General features: G+C 31.0%; 1 protein-coding gene across 4 annotated transcripts; it reads right to left on the bottom strand.

Moving 5' to 3' along the window:
- Window positions 1–6,917: 6,917 nt before the first annotated feature.
- Window positions 6,918–24,302, bottom strand: LOC132719588 (uncharacterized). 4 transcript variants are annotated; one of them, XM_060703370.1, is made up of 2 exons: window positions 24,145–24,302; window positions 6,918–9,097 (listed from the first exon to the last, which is right to left on the bottom strand). In XM_060703370.1, the coding sequence occupies exon 2, from the start codon at window positions 9,059–9,061 to the stop codon at window positions 7,835–7,837; it is 1,227 nt and encodes a 408-aa protein (XP_060559353.1). In that variant the 5' UTR covers window positions 9,062–9,097; window positions 24,145–24,302; the 3' UTR covers window positions 6,918–7,834. The 4 variants fall into 4 exon arrangements, with proteins under 4 accessions (XP_060559353.1, XP_060559352.1, XP_060559351.1 ...); XM_060703369.1 differs by lacking the exon at window positions 24,145–24,302 and adding an exon at window positions 21,261–21,413; XM_060703368.1 differs by lacking the exon at window positions 24,145–24,302 and adding an exon at window positions 14,090–14,232.
- Between the last annotated feature and the right edge of the window lie 656 nt (window positions 24,303–24,958).

Here is a 24,958-nt window from a genome sequence, read left to right as displayed (position 1 = left end):
AAAAATTAGAATGGTTCTAGAACAAAATACCAATAGAATGGTTCTAGCACAAATAAAAATAGAATGGTTTCTAAGTACAAATACAAAATAGAATTTGGTTCTTAGTAAAAAAAATAGAATGGTTCCCTAGTACAAATACAAAAATAGAATGGTTCAAGTACAAATACCACATAGAAATGGTTTTCCTAGCACAAATACAAATAGAATGGTTCTAGTACCAAATACAAATAGAAATGGTTTTGTACAAATACAAATAGAATGGTTTAGTACAAATAACATATAGAAAATGGGGGTTTTTTTTCTAGTACAAATACAAATAGAACGGTTCTAAGTACAAATACAAATAGAATGTTCTAGAACACAATTACAAATAGAATGGTTTCTAGTACAAATTACAAATAGAATGGTTCTAGCAACAAATTACAAAATTAAAATGGTTAGATACGCCATTCTTAAATAAATGCAAATAAGAATGGTCCCTAGCCACAAATAAAAATAAGAATGGTTCTAGTACAAATACACAAATAGAACGGTTTTCTAGAACAAATACAAATAGAACGGTTCCCTAGCACAAATACAAATAGAATGGTCCTTAAATAAATACAAATAGAATGGTTCCTCAGTACAAATACAAAACTAGAACGGTTCTAGAACAAATTTATACAAATAGAACGGTTCTAGCACAAATACAAATAGAATGGTAGTTAAATAAATACAAATAGAATGGTCCTAGCACAAAATACAAATAGAAATGGTTCCTAGTAACAAATACAAATAGAATGGTCCTTTTAAATAAAATAACAAATAAGAATGGTTCTAGTACCCAAATACAAATAGAAACGGTTCTAGAACAAAATACAAATAGAACAGTTTCTAGCAGCAAATACAAATAGAATGGGTCCTTAAATAAAATACAAATAGAATGGTTTCTCAGCCACAAATAACAAATAGACCGATTCTAAGACTAAAACAAATAGAACGGTTCCTTTAAACAAATATAAAACAGAATGGTCTAGCACAAATACAAATAGAATGGTTCTAGCACAAATACAAATAGAATGGTTTTCTAGAAACAAATGCAAATAGAAATAGTTCTAGCCATAAAAAACAAAATAGAGTGGGTTCTAGGCCAACAAATACAAACAGACTGGGTCTTAAATTTTAATATAAATAGAATGGTTTAAAAATAAAAACAAATGAAATAAACAGTTTAATTATGTCAATAATAGCGTGGCGCCAAATATCTTTTGATATTGACATGCATTTAAACACCCCTTAATTTTTTTTTCTATTTGTAACAAGAACAACTCAAATCCTTAAATCTTATTTCCGACAGTTAAATGCACAAAAAAATACCTCTCCATTATTTTTTTGAATTACGTTTTTCAAAATAAATGACGATGGTCAATTTACAATTATTTTACATACATAAAAAAAAAGCATTTACTTGAACCTCATAAGTTCTTAAATTACATCCGTTTTAAATTGTTTACAACGGCATTTGCCAATACATGATGGATCACTTACGCCTTTTGGGTCGGAACTACTTTCTGCGTCAAAAGGATGTTAAATCGTATTCACTTCCGGTTTCTCTTTTTCCCAAGGCGATTTTGACCGCATGCCTATATTAAGTTAAAAGGTAAGATAATTCTTAAAATATAAATGCTACATACACGATATTTTATGTATTAATATATGTGTTTAATCCTAGTTAAAACATTATTTTCTGAAAGCGGTTTTTAAAGACACCGCTAAAAGGAAATGCCCAAAAACATTTTATTCAACTTCAAAATTTTCATTAACCCAGCCATTTAAATTTACGCCATAAACAATGTTCTGTCAGAAAGACGTTCTTTATATATGCTTGATTGTAAAACGTGCAAACCAACAAAATGACAATTAATCATGTTTTTCCTCAGCCGTAATTAATAAAAGTCACAGAATTATTTTTAAATGGAAAGGAATCTATGAACGTCATACAATTTTAAAATCTGTTATCAAAGATATTATCACCGCAAAGTTCACATTTTTGCAAGAATTTTCCGAGACCACGTTTGACACAAGAAATTTTTCCGATTACATGTATATGATAATCAAATGTACGCAGAAACCTGCTATCTATAATTCATTGTGCTTAAACCAAATAAATTGCAAAAATTGAAGTAAAAAAAAAAGAATAATATATATCAAGAAAGATGTACATGTAAATTACTTTCTGTTAATAGATAAAAAGATGTAAACAAATTAGGTTATGTTAAAAGAAGATGGCGGATATTTAACAACGCCATGGGCCAATTTGAATCTCCGCGCAACGGATTCAGTGTTAGATTTGAAAAAAAAAATCTATTTTTTAGCGCTTCCTAACCCTCTATAATAAAAGTCTCAAAATGACTATAGTAATATTTTATTATTTATAGATATTTAAAACATAGCTATGGGCCGATGACCCAAAGCATTGTGGGTCAGAATGTGAAATGTTTCTATTTTTATAGCTTTTTAAAAGTCTCTGTAAAACTCAACGACAGCGGATACAGCCTTTTTATATACAGGTTTACCAGTACTGCCAAGAAATCGGGTTTGAATAACAAGTCTGAAATATAAAAAAATAATAATAAAACAAAATGAAAGTTAGTTGATCGTTTAAGGCAGCAAAAATATACCCCGATAATAAGTGATGAAACTTTAATGTCAATAAGATATAATATAGATTATGATATAAGGAAAAGGAAGGGAAACGTTGCAATAATTACATACTTAACGCCGACCAGGGAAGCAACAATCATTGCCATTTTTTGATTATTTTTAATCCTTCAAAGTACATGTATCTTTATTTTTTTTATTATTTTGTTTGGGGTGTAATATTGACTTACTTTGGCTAAAATATACATGAATGACTTTATTAGCGATCAAAACCATTATTTTCGGTGTCCAAAGAACTTCCGTCTTCTATTTACATACGATATATACATATTTAGTAATAAAATAAAAACATTTAACAAAAAAATATAAAATAATAAGCTACTGCTGTCCTACTGCTACTGCTGAGCTACTGCTACTGCCACTTCACGTTTTTTTATAATTTTGGCTACTGCTACTGCTGAGCTACTGCTACTGCCAACTTCACGTTTTATAATTTTGCTACTGCTACTGCTGTCCTACTGCTACTGCCAATTTCACGTTTTATAATTTTGCTACTGCTACTGCCAACCTCACGTTTTATAAATTTGCTACTGCTACTGCTGTCCTACTGCTACTGCCAACTTCACGTTTTATAAATTTGCTACTGCTACTGCTGAGCTACTGCTACTGCCAACTTCACGTTTTATAATTTTGCTACTGCTTCTGCTGAGCTACTGCTACTGCCAATTTCACGTTTTATAATTTTGCTACTGCTACTGCTGTCCTACTGCTACTGCCAAACTTCACATTTTATAAATTTGCTACTGCTACTGCTGAGCTACTGCTACTGCCAACTTCACGTTTTATAATTTTGCTACTGCTACTGCTGAGCTACTGCTACTGCCAACTTCACGTTTTATAATTTTGCTACTGCTACTGCTGAGCTACTGCTACTGCCAACTTCACGTTTTATAATTTTGCTACTGCTACTGCTGAGCTACTGCTACTGCCAACTTCACGTTTTATAATTTTGCTACTGCTACTGCTGTCCTACTGCTACTGCCAACTTCACGTTTTATAAATTTGCTACTGCTACTGCTCACTGCTACTGCTAACTTCCTACTGAACGGGGCTATAACTCCAGAAATAAGTTTGTCGATAAGATTTCAAGAGTCGTCTATACAAACCAGATTAGATTATATCAGTGTCATCTGAACGGTTTGCATCACGGGTAAGCTGTGTCTTTCATAACATGAAGGACAGAAGAAATTGATGAATACTGCAAAACGAGTAATAGTTTTTTTCATTTAACCTATAGCTCTTCAACGCTTCTTATGTAAAATTCTTCCAAGTATAATTTCCAATAACCGTAAATTATACCATACCCAGACTATGGTATAATTTTCAGTTTTGAAGATCGAAGGAGTAAGTGTTTCTGGGCGGAGCTATAGGTTAAAACAGATACACCATTGGTGCGTTGACGATTTCCGGGTTTGCGTAAATTATACCATAATCACGTGACCTTTCTTATGAAACCTCACTCGACTTCGTCTCGTGAGGTTAAGGCATAAGAAAGGTCACTCGACTTCGTCTCGTGAGGTTAAGGCATAAGAAAGGTCACGTGATTATGGTATAATTTACGCAAACCCAGAAATCGTCAACGCAGCAATGGTATATCTATTACTTAATATGATACAATATATAATTCGTCTGTGGTTTACTTTATACAAAGTTTATTTTAGTTTGGTTATGTTGGAAGCTATGACCTTATTGAAACGCTCTCGAATCCATTCCTGGAACCAACCAGTAGCAAGCAATAAATCTAAAGTTTCTTGCTCAAGGAAAACGACTTACCCCTGATAGAGTTTGAACCCAACCAGTTTGTGGTTTGTTGTCGCGTATGATACTATATATCATCATATAATTTTTGTGTAACAGACCTTCTATTATGGGCAAGATTTCTTTAGGGATTTCGTACATTTTCAAACTTCCTCGCTGTTTCTAAATCTATTGGAACCAGTTAATACTTTCCCTTAGTGTCGGCTTGACGTTGTATTGGAAAACTGTTTCATAACTTTTCACGTCTTTTTTCCTCGGCCATATTGGATGTACGACCATACAGTGAAGAATGTACAAAAAGAAAGATAATTCAGTAAATCTTATTTAAAATCGTCAGTAAGAGTTGTTAACCCTACATTATTCTTGCTGCCGATATTGCTGTTCTGAAAGATAAAAAAACTCAGATTTCAGATATTTCTGGTACTTCAGTAAATGTAGTTATATATCATTTGTATATACCTTTTATGTGTGGTATATGGTGGCCTTGATATCTACAACTGCCCTTCGCCAAATCAGGCTTGCATTATTTCAATGTGGCCGTGTAGTTCCAAATTTATACACATCATAAAAAATTATGCTATTCAAAAAACAGGGCGTCTCGGAATAACATTCAGTTTATTCCATAAATTAGAATGCCCTGATATATTGTTATACTAGCAAAACATTCAAGTACGAGCTTGATTTAATATCTAATTTACAATAGTCTGTTTATTTTACTACCATATACCAGCTGCACATTCTAGCAGAAACAGCGTGACATTTTGTCGAAATCGCTTTTAAGGTTGTTCTCGAGTTGGGTTTTTTTTTGTGTTTTTTTTTTTTCTCAAACAAAATACAATTTTCTTGTAAAGTACGGAGTGCATTGGCTGCTATGTTTGTTCTGTAAGTAAGGCAGTGGAGCAAGACGTTGACTTTTTTATTCTTTGAGTGCACAGTTTGTTCCTCTGCCAGCAGAGTATGCCAATAGGATCTTGTTTGACTGAATGCATTTCGCATCATTATCTTGCACTATCATATATAAATCTGATAGCCGAACGTACAAGCAGCACCTTAATTAATTTCAATTCATTCAGTTTATTTCGGACTGCCTGATAATTTATTTATCTAAAGAGAATCCTGTAATGAAAGATTTAACTCGAATTTTGGTTCCTTTGCTAGCTGTATAGGTAGCTCTTTCAGCAGAAAATGTCAACAGAACATACAATTTTCGTATTAATATGTCGTCATAGTTTACTATGCCGGGATATCAAAATCAAATTAAATGTTTGCTACTTTCAAAAGAAACTTTATTATTTCTTTGTGGTGATTGCAATGCAAGGTTGCTTTGAGAGAGAAGCATTCCGACATGACATTGATTTTATTTATATTGCAGCAGCATCTGCTGCCAGCAGACTCTTAGTAGGGGATTAACTTTTGTTCCAATATTTCAAAATGCTTCCGATGTTGCTCTGTTCAGCACAACATTATTTCATTCTATTGTTTCGAATGTTCTGTCAGGTTTATTAACCAGCAAAACCGTTCATTAAGATTTTCACTTTCCTCGATAATTAGAACGTCCTGTTATGTTCTTTAGCAAATAGGCCAATCTAGTATGTTTTTGGGATACCTTATTCAATCGCATACTCAATGAAGTTATCTAACATGCCATGTATTTACTTTCTTGTTTAGAATACAATGTATTTTTTACCCGATGACTCAGTTAGTAGTGTGATAGTGATACTGTAAATATTCAATGCTTAAGTAACAGTGTTCAACTGTATGTTGTTACTTTCTAACATTCCTACATTATCAAACAGATCTTTGTCTACATAGAAATTAAGCACTGAATTTCCACCAAAATGAAGACAGGTGTGGCGCAATTATTTACTTCATGATATCCGGAAAAGTTAGTTTAGTAAACTAGCAAACTTTATTTGCAACCTTTATAATGTGAAATGACTGAAATTGCGTTTTATTACATAGTTTGTTTATTTACATGTACATATTTATCATTAAATTATATTAAAACCTAAATCGAAACATTATTCATCGGCTGATAAAGTGCAACCGGAAGCTCGATTTGCCATATTATATCTGGATATAGTATATCACTGTGTTGTGTATTCATGTACCTTGAGAGGAATTAAAGATTTGTTTTGGCTTGTAAATTATTTTCATTTTTGCGAGTTATGGTGGAAATTATGTTACTATTTTAAGCCAATGTGGGACTGCTTCGATCTGGGAAAACAAAAATAATTTCAAACTGCATGTAGTATATGGCAGAAAATAAGAGCAATTAAAGTAAAGATACGTAAATTTTCCAAGCAGATATTATCCTCTTAACTGGCAACTCCGTTTTTTAACAACTCTCGGCCACAAGGTAGTATAACAAAGGTCCCGTAATATTGACAAATAAAATTCTTAGAAACAAACACTTTAATCGTTTTTATATTTACATGTTTATATAAAAGACGAGACTCGACGATAAAAACCACATTTTATTACAGCCGCAATATACGCAATATATGACTCATTCACCTTTCGTCATTTATAAAATGACTTATCATAAATAGATACATTGTACATTTATACAAAACCAAAGATTTCAATGAATACTGCTCTACATTCAACACATAAGAAGTATTGTGTATGATATCACATAATTTGTGTTTGTCCCCCAATATTTTCAACATAATGTGCGGAATAATATCATATAAAAATGAAACGTTAAAAAAAAACTCGGAAAAACATGAACAAAGAAAAACATGAATTTGGGCGTGTTTTGTTTTGTGCTTTAATTATATTTGCTATGTATATTATAAATTGTAAGTTCTAAGAATTTTAGACAGCTTGTATTAATGTAAACGTCACGATTATATCACGACCTAACTTTTAAATAACATTTTACACATTTACTGACCACAAAATCACATGCGAAAATTTTAATTCAGTTGTTGCTGCTGCTTTTTTAATGTTGTTTTTAATTAAAAAATATTTAGCGGAAGTCTGCGTCATATAAACCACATTTCAACCGAAAAACAGCCTGATACAAGTACGAAAATATTCTTGTTAATTTAGCAGATCAGTAGGCATTGTATATGCCGAAGTCTCTTACAAAAGTTGTTGCTATGCTGTTCTTACTATTTATGATGGTTTACTGATTAGCCTAATTTCGCATTATCGTTGTTGTGATAAATTTTATTAAATGATATAAATTGCACTCTTGTAATTTTAGCTAATTAACAATTACCGCAACCTATTACATAAATCAAACACATACAAAAATGCATGAAACATATCACACAAAAAATGATTATAAAATACAATCTTCACAGCCTCGCTTTGACGGAAATCACTATGCATTTAGCAACAGAATATGACAGAATAGACATTCTTTTCAGTATGTTACAACGTGTGTTGGTTCCGTGGATTTTAATAAATGATACAGCTGCATTTGATCTTTGGCTAATGTTACCACGCCAGATAAATCTATTTTCTCGTCGGGTACCCGCAAGTACCTTGTTTTATTCATGTCTTTCCACAAATTTCCTTCTCGCTGTTTATATTCTTCCTCCGATGTAAATGTTCTATCCGTGTCATATTTTCTGACTCGCCGTCGGCTATACGCCATTACTTCATCTTCGTCGGCGGAGGCATGCGGAATTACTATAGGCATCATGGGAGTGTCAAACTTTACTGGCGGATTTTGAATTAGATATTCGTCAACCTTACCAATGAAGTGATTCTTACGTTTTTCTAAATTCACGTAAAACGTATGTTCGTCTTGTAAAAGTTCCTGCCGTCTGTCTTCAAATAATTTATTTCTACCGGTATCAAGTGATTCGTCTGTTATATTAATCATAGCCATTTTATCAAGTGGGGACTTTTTCATTTTTCCGGTTCCCGTTTCCGTTACCCTTTCCGTCTTTTCATAAGAAAAGTTATCAGACGTCTCTGTGCTAGGTTTTGTTGACACAGTTTTAGGCAGTTGAATTTTTTCTCTGTCAAAGCATTCTGAGGAAGCTGGTCTCAAACCCCTCTGTGGAATCTTCAAATCGGTTTGTTCAGCAACGGCCGCGCTTACCGGGCGTATCGCTACTTTCACCGGAATTTCGGCTGTGGAATTCCTCCGCACCGCGTTGTCCGGGAGCGGAGCATCAATAAATACTCCTGTAACAGAATTACTCCGATTTCGCAACAAGTTCGTATCTGTTTTTGACCTGCCCGTTAGCAGTTTATCGTTATTGCGATTATGTTTTGCTGAAACTGTTGTCCGCGAGCGATTCAAACCTTCAGGATATAAATTGAGTCTGCGGGCTGCGGCAGCTATTTTCATAGCGGCATTTACATTAAACGTCGTAGCTGGCTTGAATTTACCCTCTTCTTCTAATTGTCTAAGAGCAGTTATTTCTTCTGGTGTCAGATAGGACTTCAATTTATCAACCCGTTCACGTAAACGTCTAAAATTAGCTTTGACAGTGCGCACGTGCAGCGAAATGACGTTATACGTAAAACTCATCTCAAGATTTAACGTGCCGAATGTTTTTTGCAGAACGCGGTCTTCTTTTTTATTAAGCGCAGTTGCTTTCATCTCCCGCTCTGTCATTTTACGGCGACTCCCCATGTTGCTGTTTTTGGAAATTACCTTCTTCTAAGAATTCTGAAACAAAAAATTGAAAGTTTTTTTTAAACAACGAATAAAGTATAATATTAGATGGCGCCTTATTCAAACGAAATATCTAAAATGTCTGACTATTATAAGGACAAAACTAGCGTATTGTAACTTTGACGGAAACAAGAAAGGATATTATTTTAACAAGTATTTCTTGGCTCATTGAATGATCAGAATTGTAATGGTCCTTGGACGTACTCGTCTACGTCAATTTGTTGTATGATTTATTTTGTACAAATACTTCTGGGTTCAAGTTTATCAGGAAATGATAAATCAATTGGTATAATTGATAAAAAATATAATAAAATTTGTGATAAAGTGTTATTTAAGAAAAAAATGATTTATTTCTTCTTCTCTCCTACAAAGAGAAAAAAAGGTATATTTGAACATTGGAACATGTTGTTTTGCTTTACATCAAATTCTTTTGTTTAAACAAAGATATATTTTTGTATTAAAGTTTCACTCACATTTTTGTTACTTTAAATAATATAAACAACAATAATTTCCTTTCGTCATTAACGTCGTATTCAAACAATTTACTTCATTTCGTTATAAATTTCTTTTGAAGAACAATACTCCAAATTTCACAAACAAACACTCTTTCCAAAATTAAAAATTCTTCCTGACAATACAACAGAAATTTATGTATAATCTGATATAGATCGTTTTAAACCAATCAGTGAAGCGCCTGAGTTAATAATGACAGAACAGTCTATATATATCCTGCAATGAACCGTTCTTTTTTCCTTTTTTGAAAGCGTCAAATGTCACTAAGAACAATGGTAAATATTTTCATACACTTCTATAAACAAACAAGGTAGATATAATAAAACCAACGTAAGATCAAATTTGCTACCTGTCTTTACTTTACTCATAAACATGAATCGGTTTATTTGATCATAAACGAGAGGCCCCATAGTTTGTTTGGGATTTGACTTGTTAAACAAATATGCATAAAGGATTAACTTACAAGCCCTTTAAGGTTATGTAAAAATAGAATGTGATATTTAAACCTTTTTTATTTGCGATATTTTTAATACAGATATTTATCCCTTTAAAATGTACAACTTTATAACGCCAAAATTTACGTCCTGTTAACTACGAAGACGATCATCTCCAGTAAAATCTTTTTGTTTTTGTGAAGAAACCGATTTCTGGAATGTTCCTAGTAGGATGAGAGTAAAATATATGAGCCGCGTCATGACAAAACCAACATAGTGCGTTTGCGACCAGCATGGATCCAGACCAGCCTGCACATCCGCGCAGTCTGATCAGGATCCATGCTGTTCGCTTACCAACCCTTTTACAAGTAGAGAAAATAATAGCGAACAGCATGGATCCTGATCATAATTATAATGTTTAACTATCTTAGTCATTCACTGTTAACATTATTCCAAGATTTCTTTGACTATCGCAGACATTAGTTTCAGCCTACAAATCAACCCAACCAATAGATAACCCAACATTCAAAAAGAATAAAATAAACAGGGGTGCGAAAGACATTCTTAGAAATATTTACTGCTATCACACTTGTCTTGTTTATACTAAATAAAACAGTTTTTAAGCATCCATACTATATATATATTTTATATTTACTTATTTATTCCAGTCTCATCCATATACAATATAATATAAAAAACATGTATATAGGTAATATAGCCATTCTATAAGAATTATAAGAGACTAAACATCTTATACGCTATAGCACACATAATATGTGCCTGCGATAACATATATTTTTATTCTTGAGTCTAAAAGATCAAAAGCACAAAAAGCTACATTATAAATTTATTGACTGGGTTATACATTATTTTTGTAAGCTCAAGCAGGCGGATTTGAGAGTGGACTGAACAATGCTACAAGTTTTCTTCACTAGCCAGCTGAAGTAAGTTAAGTTGATTTTCCATTTAATTTCAAGAGAGTTTACGAGCATACAACCCAAGTCAGAACCTCATAAAAGAAAAAACAGTGAAAGTTTTCCTATTTTCAGATAGTGATCAAAATATTTTCTTTACTACCTATAGATTACACCGTTTACGAAGGTGATCTTTTGTTAAAATATCCGTTTGCTAATTGAAGCGTAATAATAGCTACGTCGTTCTACTTTGTAACAATCAAATTTAACGCCGACGTATCCATTTGTGTCATTAATGTACCTTTACAAAATTACACTTTTAATTATTGACACAAAAAAGTACAAGGTTGATCCAAAAACAACCAAATCACGTATATTGATGAACGGTTCAAGCGGCTGTGTCAACACCGGAGCCAATATTTTAAAGTCAATATTTTTAATCTCTGAAAAAGTCAACCCAAAGTCTGACAAAATCTCCTTACGGCAGAAAGAAATTCGTGTATATTGAGAATAGGTTACAAGTACGTTATTGAACCTGACATATTCTTTGATGTAACTTGTTTATTTCTTTTAAATTAAGGCTATGCACAGTTCAACAGCTCTTATTCCGGGTTATGCTGAATTAAGTTAAAATATGTTATTATAAGGTATTTAAACTGTAAGTAAGTCGGATGTACGTATGAAGACTTATTTAGGTCTTATACAATTACTTCGTATGACGGACGATGCGGCAAAAAAGTATGTGCCGTCTTTTCGTTTCTTCGACCTTTTACCCTGCCGGGACGAGAATCTGCATGGAAGAAAAATTGGGGATGATAGGATCACTATGGAAAGACGAACGTACGAATGGATGAATAGATTAACGAATAAAAATGAATGAATGAATGAATGAATGAATGAATTTATAAAAAAATATGGGGAAAAAAGAGAAAAAAGCAGAATTCAAAACAAGTAAACAATTTAACATAGGCTGAAGAGATTTAAACACGTGAATGTTTTATTATTATCAAAGTAACAAAAATTATGGTTTTTCATCGACAGAAAACACTTTATTGCATTTCACTCTATCCCCTTGCAGGGGTTATTTATTATATTGTATTTAATGACTTTAGTTGATAACATTTCTTCTAATAGAGGAAAGCCACTTCAGACTCTACTTCACGCTTTTATGTTAATGAAGGGCTAGGTTCATGATACGGAATTTTATGGTGTTTAATAAGAAATAGATATTTGTCATATATATAAATTCATTAACTGATTATTAGCTTTCTGGTTGTATTTGCACTTGAAGTCAAAGAGGAGTGGTTGAGCACACGGCTTATATATACGAGTTGTAATGTAAATATATAACGGTAGTACAAAATTATACCGTACAAGCAAACAACGAGTCGACACTGACCGCAGTTTTATATACATGGCAACTTCCAATGTCCACGACAAAATGAATCTGCTTATAACCAACTGGCCTTGTCAAAGCTTTAATTTATTAAAAAATGGATAGTAAATGACCTTGTTGCATTAAAATTAAGAGATCAAAAGGCGAAGGAAAAGGAGAAAAAATCTCAAAGAAACTTTACATTGAATTTTTTAGACATAATCAAAACTTTTTAAACAGTAGTTCTTAAATAGTTGATTAGTTGACGAAACATTTTCAGTCGGAGCATCATCAAAACTTTTTTTTTGTTTTGAAAAATCAGATGAAAAACATTTAAAGATACTATCTTTGAAATTCCTCAAAGCTTTCTCTCTTTTTGTGTGTGTCGAACCCTCCTAACAAATTACTGTTTTACTGTTTTTTGTTACTTTTTTAATTTAGTAATTGAGATGTCCTGAAATGCAAAAGAATGGAAAGGAAAAAAGCCCTGAAGAAATAACCCTCTTAACAGGTTCTTTATTTGAACAGTCACCGTTTTCTAAAAAAATATATATTCTTATGTCAATCTACATGGTCGTTGATGAAATATTTAAAAATGCGTTTAACAAATTATCTTAACGAAATATTCTTAAACATACAATGTATTTCAAACCGACTTTCAAGGTTGATCAAGTACATTGGCATTTAAACGATTTATAACTCGTTTGCACTTTCAAAATTATGTAATATACGTTTATTTATAATCGTTACCGACAATCCGTGTGGGAAGACCGTTAGTGATTTTTATTTTGTTGAGTCAAAAAGTGAAAAAGATATGGATAGCTCTTAAACACTATTTCAAGGAACCCCGGGTTTTAAATGTAAGAAATTTAAGCGGGTGTAGCGGAAAATCGAATTTGAGACCTTGGATTTGTGGTCAAAGAGTGTTGCTACCAGACAACTGGGCCTTAATCTAACCCGGAAATAATTTGATCAAATTGATTGATAACACATATCAAACACTATTCGTTGTTTTAAATTCACAGTACACGAGATCATCTACCTTTTATTTAACATGATATTATTTTTAAAACTTTAAGTAACCCCTTTAGGGATTCTCTCCTCATTCATGAAATACAGTACGAAAGAAACAGCGTGTAGAGCAATTTCAATAGTTTTTAAGCTTCAAATAAAGAAAATTAATAAAACCCATAAACCAATGGACAGTTAGAGAAATCCATCAAAGCAGTAATTTACAAAATCAAAAACATATACTCGTATATGTGTGTATTAAATATGCATTATATTGCTATTTGACATTTCCCCGATATTACATGTTGTTTTCAAATAAATGCAATCTTCTTCAAATGGCATTAGAATGTCAAATGTCATCATAAATTATAATGTTTCAATTAATCGTAACATGTGATCTTAAGCAACATATACAATATGAATATACATATCAACACGAGAGATGGACGTAGACTGAACAAAGCCCCTCTAGAAACACCCTGTAGGACACCGAATAGAAGAAACTGCGATCCATAGACTATAAACATACAATTTTGAGCTATCCTGAACTGGAGGACATAAACAGTTTAGAATTTCAAAATGTCGTGGATATTTTGCTACAAATATAATTTTACAAAAACATGGTTGGCGTGTGAGGAAAATAAAGGTTAACAACCTTGCATAAAATAAAAGAACACGTTGCGAGAAGGAAAATCTTGATTAGAAAAATGTCAGAAATTTGATATGAAAAGTAACTTACTTGTTTACGAATGTTTAATTACCTCAGTAAGCCATAGTTATTATCACTGATCTATGTTTCAATGTTAACATGTTTCTTTCCGCCCAAATAATAATATAAAGTGTTTCAATGAATAAAAAAAATGTCCAATGATCCGTTTCGTGGTTAACTGAAGGTTAATTGATTTAGTCATGACAGTGATATTCTGTTTTCATATTTTACTATAAGAATTATGCATAATTAATATTTGGTTTCATCTAAGGTTTTGAATACTTGTAATTAATATGTTGTTTACATTCAGACTTTGAAATGAAATATACCCGATAAAAAAAGTAAACTTAAAGAGGTAAAGGCCACTTCAGAGTATGAGGGTCGAAACAGAAATAGAAAATGCCAATAGAGAAAAAAGAATCGCTGGACATGTATTTTACATTATAATGAATTATTTCGATTAAGCAATATTTTTTTATACATATCTTTTAGACATTTGTTTCCGGGATTCAAGATAAATTGGGAACGATATGCTTTACAGAATCACAGAAAGAAAAATTACTGTAAAGTCCGATTTCTAAAAGAATTTAACACATCCATCGATTGAATCCTTCGTCAAAAACATTTATCAAATCGGTTGACGTTTACTTAATCAAAGCACAGAAGGCGCTGAATTTGTTTGGGTCTCAGAATGTCAGAAAGGTGAAGGTTGTGAGATTATAAACCAATTTGTTTTTGTATAGTGCCACCAATGCTTTACAGCGTTTTAATTGTAGTTAATTGGCTAAAAGACTTATTGCAACACTGATATTCAATCCAATGTTTATTTCACTTAAACAATTTGAAAAAGAAATGAGTTGCCTTAACTTAGATTTGAACTCCAGACCTCTCTCTTCCTAAGCGAGAGCGCAAACCTCCTCGGCCACGGTGAATATATATGTTAACGGCCTGAAGAAAACCATATTATTCTAAATTAGGGTTTGTAACGACGCTAACTGTTGTTTAACACTTGTGTAAATAATGATGGCGCTTACTATAAGCATGTATATCTATAAAGAATAAAACAATATTAGAAATCTTCGACCATTCTTGAAAATTAATGCGCCTGTCATTTGACCATCTTTACGCAGTGATCTCCCCTGAATTTTTCGGCGCTAGTATATATATATATAAAGGGAAGTAACTGCTTCAAAAAAGCAGACTACTTTCGGCATTTGCAATTAACAGCATTAGAGTCTGAAATTTTGCTACCATTATTTGTTTGGTCTGACGACCCAAACAAATAAAAATTAGTCTCAGAGCATTGCAGATTTTTGAATATGAAGTTCTTGAGTCAGAAAAAGTGCTTGAACACAGCAATATTACATATCGTATGTATTGGTTACACCATCTCTTATACCACCGCATCCTTTAAACTGCTTATCTTGTTTTTCAGCCTTACTGACAATTCAAATTAGATGGTGACTTTGGGAACGAGCATCTGATACCTTAACTTACTGGTATCTTCTTCTAATAAAAGCTTCCAGTGCCAGGGACCCGATTAAAACCTATCATGGTTGTGTACAGGTGATTTAAAGTCAGCGACATCAGCTACTTGGTCACGGAGCACCCAGTGACAGAATTCAGTCAGACAGAATTTAATATGATCTTTAAACGTGCCGACAGATGTGACTGCAACTTCAGAAGGCCCTAGATGTAGTTTACTTATTAAGAATCTTATTTTTTTATTGAATTTCCACGACTACATATCTTATATCTTTAAAAAAATATTCTTCTTGTTTAAATTTGCTGTTTGCTACCGTATATGACTTATGAATAAGATTATCTTAAAACGCCAACGTAAATTGCTCTCCGTGTGCAGTAAGTGTTGTAGTTTCAACAGGTAACAGGCACATGGAAATTTATAGCACTTAAAATACACGTACATGAATCATACAGGAACAAATATCATGATTTTAATAGCGTAATTTTGATAGTTTGATAGATTTATTATTAATTTTATATTTTCGTCCACTGTATTCAATTTTTTTTTATTCAAGAATACGCTTAACAACTGTTTAACTGTTTAAAAAAATCTTTACTATAAAAGTGTACAGTTTTATATTGGTCAGTAAATAATACTTTCTATAGAAGAATGAAATTCAATATTTTTGCCCGGTGTGAATATAGATCAAATTCTGATTATTAATGTGTACTTTATTTAAAAAAGAAGTGTTCAACCTTAAAATACAAATACATTTATTGAAAATAATCTTCGTGATTTATTTATAGGTTTTTAATCAAACAGTGATAGAGTTACATTCTCACTTAATTTGTTTGAATATGGCCACAATGTCTAACACTATTTGGCTAAGGTTATAATTTAGTCAACATATTGAAAATATCTAAATAAAGGGACGGCTTATAATCGGGAAAAAAAAAGATTTTATGATTGGTTATGGACAATGGTTGGTAAAGATAGCACAAACGCTGAAATAAAATAAATGTAGTAACGATAAGTTAAGAAAAATGAATAGTTACTTCGGCATATTATTTCTCTCTAAAATTTTTGCATTTCTCTCTAAAATCTTTGCATTTCTCTCTTAAATCTTTTCATTTCTCTCTAAAATCTTTTCATTTCTCTCTAAAATCTTTGCATTTCTCTCTAAAATCTTTGCATTTCTCTATAAAAATCTTTACATTTCTCTCTAAAATCTTTTCATTTCTCTCTAAAATCTTTGCATTTCTCTCTAAAATCTTTGCATTTCTCTCTAAAATCTTTGCATTTCTCTCTAAAATGTTTGCCAATAAGGTGATTGATGCGTTAATGACAGTAGCTATAGCTGATACATTAAATTAATTTTAAAAAGGAAACAACTTGCATCAAAATTTCATACACAAGACATGCTAAAACTTGAAACAAATGTATGTTGTTATTTTCACATGTACAAATATTATAAATAAAATATGTTTAAACCAAAACAAATGTTTGTTAAATAGTTAAAATTATGTTTTAGACTGTAATCGATTTAGTGATACGATGTATTATTATGCGGTAAGATTAGGAGTTATTCTTAAGCACTGAAATTCGAAAGTCTTATTTGGTAAGAACTGAAATTTCAAAGTGGACGAAACAATTCATTGTATTTAAGGAAACTGAGTAGGTGAGTAATGAGTAAATAAGTAATATGTTATAAACTAAGCAATGCGCCGTCTGATCAGGGTATGAATTGTTCGCCAGATAGAAGCAGTTTCCGCCACCAGACTAAGGGTTAATTATCACAACGCAGGAATGTGAAAAATACACATTAATTGTGATGCTCGTTTCCACCTTAAAATTGCATAATAATGCGTTAGTTTTTAATAATGCCGGCGTAATTTGTACATTCCTGCGTTACCTAAAACATAATAAACTACTAAAACAATAAAAAATGGTTGCTTTTTAAATATTGAACTCCACAATTTTATTTGATTTTTGTTTTGCAGTAAGATGAGTGTTTGAGGCAAAAAATATAGTACTTTTTATACACATATTTAGAAAAATTGTGCGCATCGATTCACATATACGAGTGTGTCGCAAATCATTCAATAAATAAGTCATTTAATCATGTACGTATTTCATTTCTCAAAACTGTAAAATGTTAGACTTAATTGACAATTATCTGTTAAGATTTTTAGACTTAAACTTAATGTTAAGTTGTAATAACTGAGTTATTTCGTTCTAAAATACCAATGCAACTATGAAATATCCAATACATTGTCCTCAATTAATTTTCGACGAGCATAAATGTTACGCTATCGTTAATATCCCGTGCCAATTGATTTTAATAATGTCGCTTGATGAAGACATAATTAACTGTATTGTAATATTGTAAATATCTAGAAAGACCATTGCTTTGATATGTGATATTTAGACTAGATGAAGCGATCGATATACAATATAAGAACTTTGAAAATGTAACGCACCACCAAGCCACAAAACATAACATTGATTGGATGTTAAGAAGTGACCAATCTCTACCTTATGTCAGATAGTAGTTTCATATTTAACAAAACTTTGCAAAAAATATATCAATATCTGACGTTTTGAGGGGTGTTTATTTTATAAATCAAACATTCAACTTCCTTTTTTCATTACACTAAGTGATTTTACTATTACCATTACAAAGATAAACACAACGTTTGTTTACAAAAGTTTCAAATTTTCTTTCACTGTTTATAAGACATCTTATCAACATGCTCTGTTTTACATTTAACTCAATTTAGCCTCTTTTAGACATTTGTTATGAAGCAATTGTTCTTAATATACATGTATATTCTTTTCTTGTATATAACCATTGCTTTATAATATGAATTAAATTATATTTTTTGTTACCTTTATAATGCAATACTATGTCACAATGCTACACTTTCATTACCACGGCATGACAGTATTGTTTCACTTCAAGAATCCACAATAGATCACACATATACTGTCCTCCAAAACCTTAATAAATGCATGTAACGTATCACAAACATCAAACTTAACTATATTACTTTCACAACAGTTGATAAATGCAGTATTTTTGCATTCGTCAAAGTGTCATTACGCGTGTATAATGTTAACATCCATGTGTATATAATATAATTTCTTATTGATAGAAAACAAGAAATTAAAATCCTATCAGGAGATGATATCAATTTTGAACTCTTCAAACAGTACAATAACGTTTATGTTGTTTAACATTTTCCTTTAAAAAATATATTCTTAAAATTGCTGCTGCTATATCAAGTAGGCAATCACTTCCGAACGACCGCTTCTTTATCCATGAATATCTTGAATTTCTCCGCGGAAACTTAAGTTTTCAAGAGACTTGGAGTGATATTATTGATCTCGTGTATGCAATACAAGAGTTCAGATTGATCTTATCAGTGCAGCTTCAGGTGAACAGAAAGAACAATAATGTTGTCATCAAGTAAAGAAGCCTAGCAGACTAATTGCATAATGATAGATGTGGTCTTACCATGTCAATGTTTCTTTACCTTGATGATGAAAGCCTCGGAGCTAATTGGTCGTTCAAACATTAAAGGAAATATACGCCGACAAAATGTATCATAAGACGTTACTAAAGACCTGTTTGTTGTTGTTACAATGTCCTTAAAGTTAATATGGAACATAAATTTGTTTACTTAAATATGTTTTTCTTTTCTTTTGGAGGTAAGTTGCTGTCACATAGAACATGGTTTAAACTTTATTTTTTAGTTTTTTTTAGGGTTTTTTACTTTCAGTATTATCCATTTTTATCTGGACGGCTTCTTAGAAGTATTTTTGTAGTCTTGCAAGCGAAAAGAAATTATATATAATAATAAGTTTTTGTCAGAAAAAAGGTTCAAAAGTAAATACTTTACTTAGGCTAAACTCCTGGTTAGTTATCTCAAGACAGAAATTCATATTGATGTATTCAATGCGACAATATTCCATCTAAGATTAACACGTTTGGAAGACAGACATCATCAAGCATTTTGAATATCTTATTATATATTTTAATGACTGATACATCTACTATGGGTGAATTAGGTACACCATGTATTACAAAAAAGAAAAAAATATCTATGAAATAAAAGTGATGAAAATCTGAAATATGCCCTATTCAAATATGCTCCTTTTATAAAACGACAAAATCAATCTCTATACATGAATTCATACACCCCATGTCAGAAAACATAGATTGAAGAATAGATCCGTCCGATACACTGAACGTTAGGTAGAGACCACTTAAATAGACATTAGTATTAATTATATCACGACAGATATGTCAAATTTTGTACCAAAAGCTCAATTACAAAAGGCCAAAAACAAAACATATTGATATAATTGTTTTGACACTTTCATTCTGTTTAAGGCATTAAACACTTTATAAGATTCATGACATTATTTTGGTACTTTGAATATCTTTATCACATAGATGTATTCTTATGAATAAAAAATAATATAAACATTCTTACAGTATTAGTAATGCATTATATATTATAATGCACTATGATAGTGTCTTATAGAAGAAAACATTTTCCACGCATTTTGCATGATCTCTTTTCTTTTTCAATATTTCGCACTCAAAATACTGATGTTAAAATCTATTTCTGCCCGACGTGTTCATCACATATCTATGATAATTATATAAAACAACATAATAACATTATTTTAGTAAAAAGAGAAATGACAATTAAAATTAACCTTTATCCACAACGAATTCGAGATCGGGAAGTTATTTTTTTTACACATTAATTTTCTTATCAATACACACGCAGTTCTGCGTATAGGATATTTTGTGGTGAAATATTAGCAGACTACTAAAATATCACTAAATTAAGAGCATAGTTATTTTCGAAAAGAGAGATATGTGATTTTTCTCGAGTTTTTTTTTCTTCTATCCTTTGCAGCAAAGCGAAAATTGGAAATAAAATGAAATAAATGAAATCTCTTTGCCACCATTTTTTGCTTATTATCTAGCACCGCATACGGTGAGTTGTTAGGGTAAACATCTAACATAACAAGGGGTATTGATATAAACTAAGCATCTAAATCTAATCCACAAAACATAGCCGTGTCAACGAAAGGAGGTAATAAACATGAATAAGATGACCCATTTAGAAAAACAAGTTATAGCTAATTTGAGTGTTTTGGAAAATTAGTGTCACTTAGATAAGGCAAATAATAATCCCTTACTAGAAATAAAGCGTGTTGTTTATTCTCTACTTTGCATTCATTAGTATTGTCCTCCCAGTTGATAGTGACATTTTTTCCCAATACTGTAATCTATATTATTCAAATGTTTTTTGTTCCTTGTTTTCGACATAGAACTGTCAAATGAATTAAGAAATATATCAATATATATAAAATATATATAATAAATATTGCTAACTTCTTACTGACGATTTAACCAATTGAATATGGCCTTTTAAAAAATTCTTTTGTTTTTTCTCTTTAATTTTTACATTCTTCTACCCCCATACTTTATAATTATAATGTTAGTTGTAGAATTCAAACGAGCAGTATTTTGTATTTTCCAAACTTTGATTACGGAAACAAGTGAAATTCTTGAATTTCTAATATCAATCAAAATTCTCATTATGGAAAAAGCCACAAATAAAATGATAATATAGTATTATAGTGCTTCAAAATCATATGATACATTTGTGTACAGAATTATTTTTTACCCGTCTTGAATTTACGTTAACTTACCAAATATCATTGAAGATGTACAACAGAATCAGAAAACAGTTAATTTAAATACAACACAATCAAATCATGATACAAAGTAAATTATCCGACTTTATGTATATCTATCACATGACCAAAGAAAAAAGAAAGTTTCACATATTGTATGGTACATTCGCTACTGACTTTGTATGACATTAAGAATACCTTAAATGAGACGCCTACCATTACACATTAAAATAGAAGATTTTTTGTTCAGATAACGTGTAGAACAAATCAAGTCATTGTTTTTGGCATTGAGATAAGATAAACAAGTGTTTTTTGTGTTTTCTTTTCTCGAGTTTATTTACATTAGGATATGACTTATCAAAGTCATTATTTCTAACATGATCATAAATGGCACTTTACATACAATTACCGTGCTAGTTTAAACAAATAAGAGGATTGTGGAGAATTTATATAACTTGTAAAATGATTGATTATACAGGAACCGAGGTTATCATTACTGTCTGAGGGAGTTGATATAAATTTGTTACTTATTTCAGATTTTTATCGAAAATATTAAAGTATTTTGATACAAAAAAGAAACTAAACAATGGTAAACATGTCAAAAATATTTTTGCTCCCTTACAATTAACTTTCGAATTGGTCTGTAAAATACATAATTGAAGGAAAATAATGAAATTTTAGATTTAAGATTTAGTTTTGTGTAAATAAAGATCAAATTCTACTTCAAAACTAATTAAGTTTATAACTTTTTTATAGGCCAAAAATCTATAATATACATGACTGTATATATGTACTCTATAATATTAGACATATATCTTTTGCTTTTTTTAATTGGCATGCTTAAGAGTTACGACTACTCAATTTGTTAAAATATGTTCTCAAGTTTTAAAAAAAGAAAACGCTTCAATATTCAAGTTTTGACAAAAATAAATACATGAATATAAATTTAAGAAAGATTTTGAATTAAAAATATAATAATGGATGAGAATCAACGAAAAAGAAGAAAAATTAAGTAGCAAATCAATCATTTTTAAAGATTTATTGATAAAATGTGTATCACTTATAATTGTTTATACACGTAAATAATTGCAGTGGGTAATTCATCGATTTCTGCTTCGAAAATACTACAAAACCTATGGGATTTCCACAAATGTGATATTCTTGCCCAACTTGATTGAGCTATTTATGTTTTATGAAGAAATAATTATCTGTAATGTGATATATAAACATTATGTAAGTCTGATCGTGAAGAAATCGTGTAGTTTATTTTTAATCTCTCTCTAGTCTGCTTCCTAGAACTAACCAGTACTGGTCTTTTTAAAATATTAATTTTCATATTCTAAATATTATAAAAAGGGCCCCTATGTCCCAGAAATGCTTGTATTTTTATTTCTTTAAAGCTTTTTATTGTCATGTCTTATTAAGTTGTCTTGTGAAAAGTTACTAATTGGCTCACTTCCTCAACCATCATTTGTCTCTTTTGATTTTAGGCAAAAAGTACAGTTATAGTATTTAAGTATTTTGTATAGAAGTTAAAATGCTATTTTATTTACATTGTGCTACTTTTATAACAAACTATTTCAGCTTCAGTGCTACTTTATTCAGGTCATAAGTATCTAACATGCTCTTAAACCATGATTCAAACAATATAAAAACGCATGTTTGTTCTTTCTAAAGGAGGAAAAAATATTGTTTTGAGCCATAATGCGCCCTTTAAACTCTAAGAATGATTACAATCTATCTTAAACATAATTGGTGACATTGGTCATAGCGTTAAACTGTATTCAAGTGCTTCATTAAAAAGCATCTAAATTGCTATCAATTTTTACTGAAATATCATTCGTGTAGAATTGATTTTAAAAAAGTTAATGAACATGTTACGTAAATTCAGACACAACACTTTAAAGAAAATGTAAACATTGATTTTGTTACTATTTCACTGTTTCGACAACTTCGTTATACAAAGCAATGAATTTTTATCTATATTTTGCTCTAAATATGTGCTTTTAAACAAACAGCAATCTTATATCATCTAAAGTTATCAAAATGGGATTTTATAGATACAGAAAATGTTAAAATGTGTTTACTCATTGATATAACACTTTGACATGAGTTTAAATGCACATTTAGTACAATAGTTATAAATATATTAAATATTTTCATTGCTCATTTGCCCAAATACGATTAAAACTGACTTGGACATACGAAATTTACATTTTCATGACGAGGCCTTATAATATTTTTTTATTGTAATCTATTATTACTTATTTTCATATTCCCAATGCAGCAGCTAAACATCGTTGTTTCGTGTACATGTAGTTGGTAGTATTAATATTACCCTAAATAATGCAAAAACCTTAATTAACTTACTTCAACACAAGCTCAGCTTTACAATGCCAAATTATTGCCAGCAAGCATCGTTCTGGCATAAAACCAGCCTATAATATTATCATTATTATTATTATTCTGCTATAATGTGAACGAATTCGTAACCAGCTTCAGCGGTTATCTATAATTAAGAGTCAATTAACCCAAAGGACCAGAAAAAAAACCCTGAGATGAAAATTGCGGCAAATTTTTACTCTAACCACACAACAATTTATCACCTGCTGTTGTGAGTATAAAATTATAAATTTCTATCTAATCAATATTTACAAGAGTGATTTAATGGGAACAAATCCTGAGTATGTCTTTTTTTTGAAAATGATTAATTAAGTTAATTAAGGTTTTTGCATTATTTAGGGTAATATTAACACTATGATTTAATCATACATGATGCTAAAGTGTTTAATATTAGATCTTACGGTTTATATATTTTTTTAAACATATAAAGAGCCGCCATTGTCTCATAAAATTGAAAAGCATCTGGATAATAAAGCCAAAGTTTAGAAATACCTACCGCAGGAAGTTTACCAAACTCTGAGTTACAAACGCGTTGGACACATTTGCGGGTATATATTTGGAGCAGAACACAATATTAATTCATACCAGTTAAAATGTTCTTAACACGTAAATTCCTGTAACAAAACTGTTTTTTCTTTATCATACTGAATCTTTTTTTGCCACTTCCATGTACTGAACAACAACACTTTTTATAAATAACCTTTACCTTTCCCTTTTAATGAGAATCACCTTAAAGAATAAAGTAAACAAAATTGTAACAGAAGTTGTTATTTTATCAAATAACCGATCGCTATGAGCGGGACACTTATCAATGAATATCTTGATTTTCTCCGCGGAAACTTAAGTTTTCAAGAGTCTGGAACTGATATTATTGATCCCCGGCATACAATACAAGTCTAGATTGATCTAATCAGTGCAATATTCAGGTGAAAATAAGACATTATTGTCACGGAGAGGAGAAAATGTCCAGGCTAATTACATCATGATAAATACGGTCTTGCCATGTCAATATTACCCCAAGTTGATGAAAGTTTCCACGTTGATTGAGCGTTTTTATGTTAAAGGAAATTAAAGCAGAAATAATAATAACAAAGATGTGCTAACAGTCCGTGTGATATTTGTTTGATATTTCTCAAGGAATAGAAAATTTAGTTTATTTAAAAACGATCATTTTATATTGCCTATATCCCTTATCATTGCATTAATGATCAAATGTATACCAGACAGACGAATGAACACGCACGTGGACTCGTGCTTAAATCACGCCTAGTAATATTATTGTCTAAATATGTAACAAAGATGAAGCATTT

This window comes from Ruditapes philippinarum, unplaced genomic scaffold, assembly GCF_026571515.1.
Source record: "Ruditapes philippinarum isolate M1 unplaced genomic scaffold, ASM2657151v2 ctg11321_1_1_1_1, whole genome shotgun sequence".
Classification (NCBI taxonomy): Eukaryota; Metazoa; Mollusca; class Bivalvia; order Venerida; family Veneridae; genus Ruditapes; species Ruditapes philippinarum.
The sequence above is the reverse complement of the archived record's forward strand: the minus strand, read 5'-3'. Positions and strand labels throughout refer to the sequence as shown.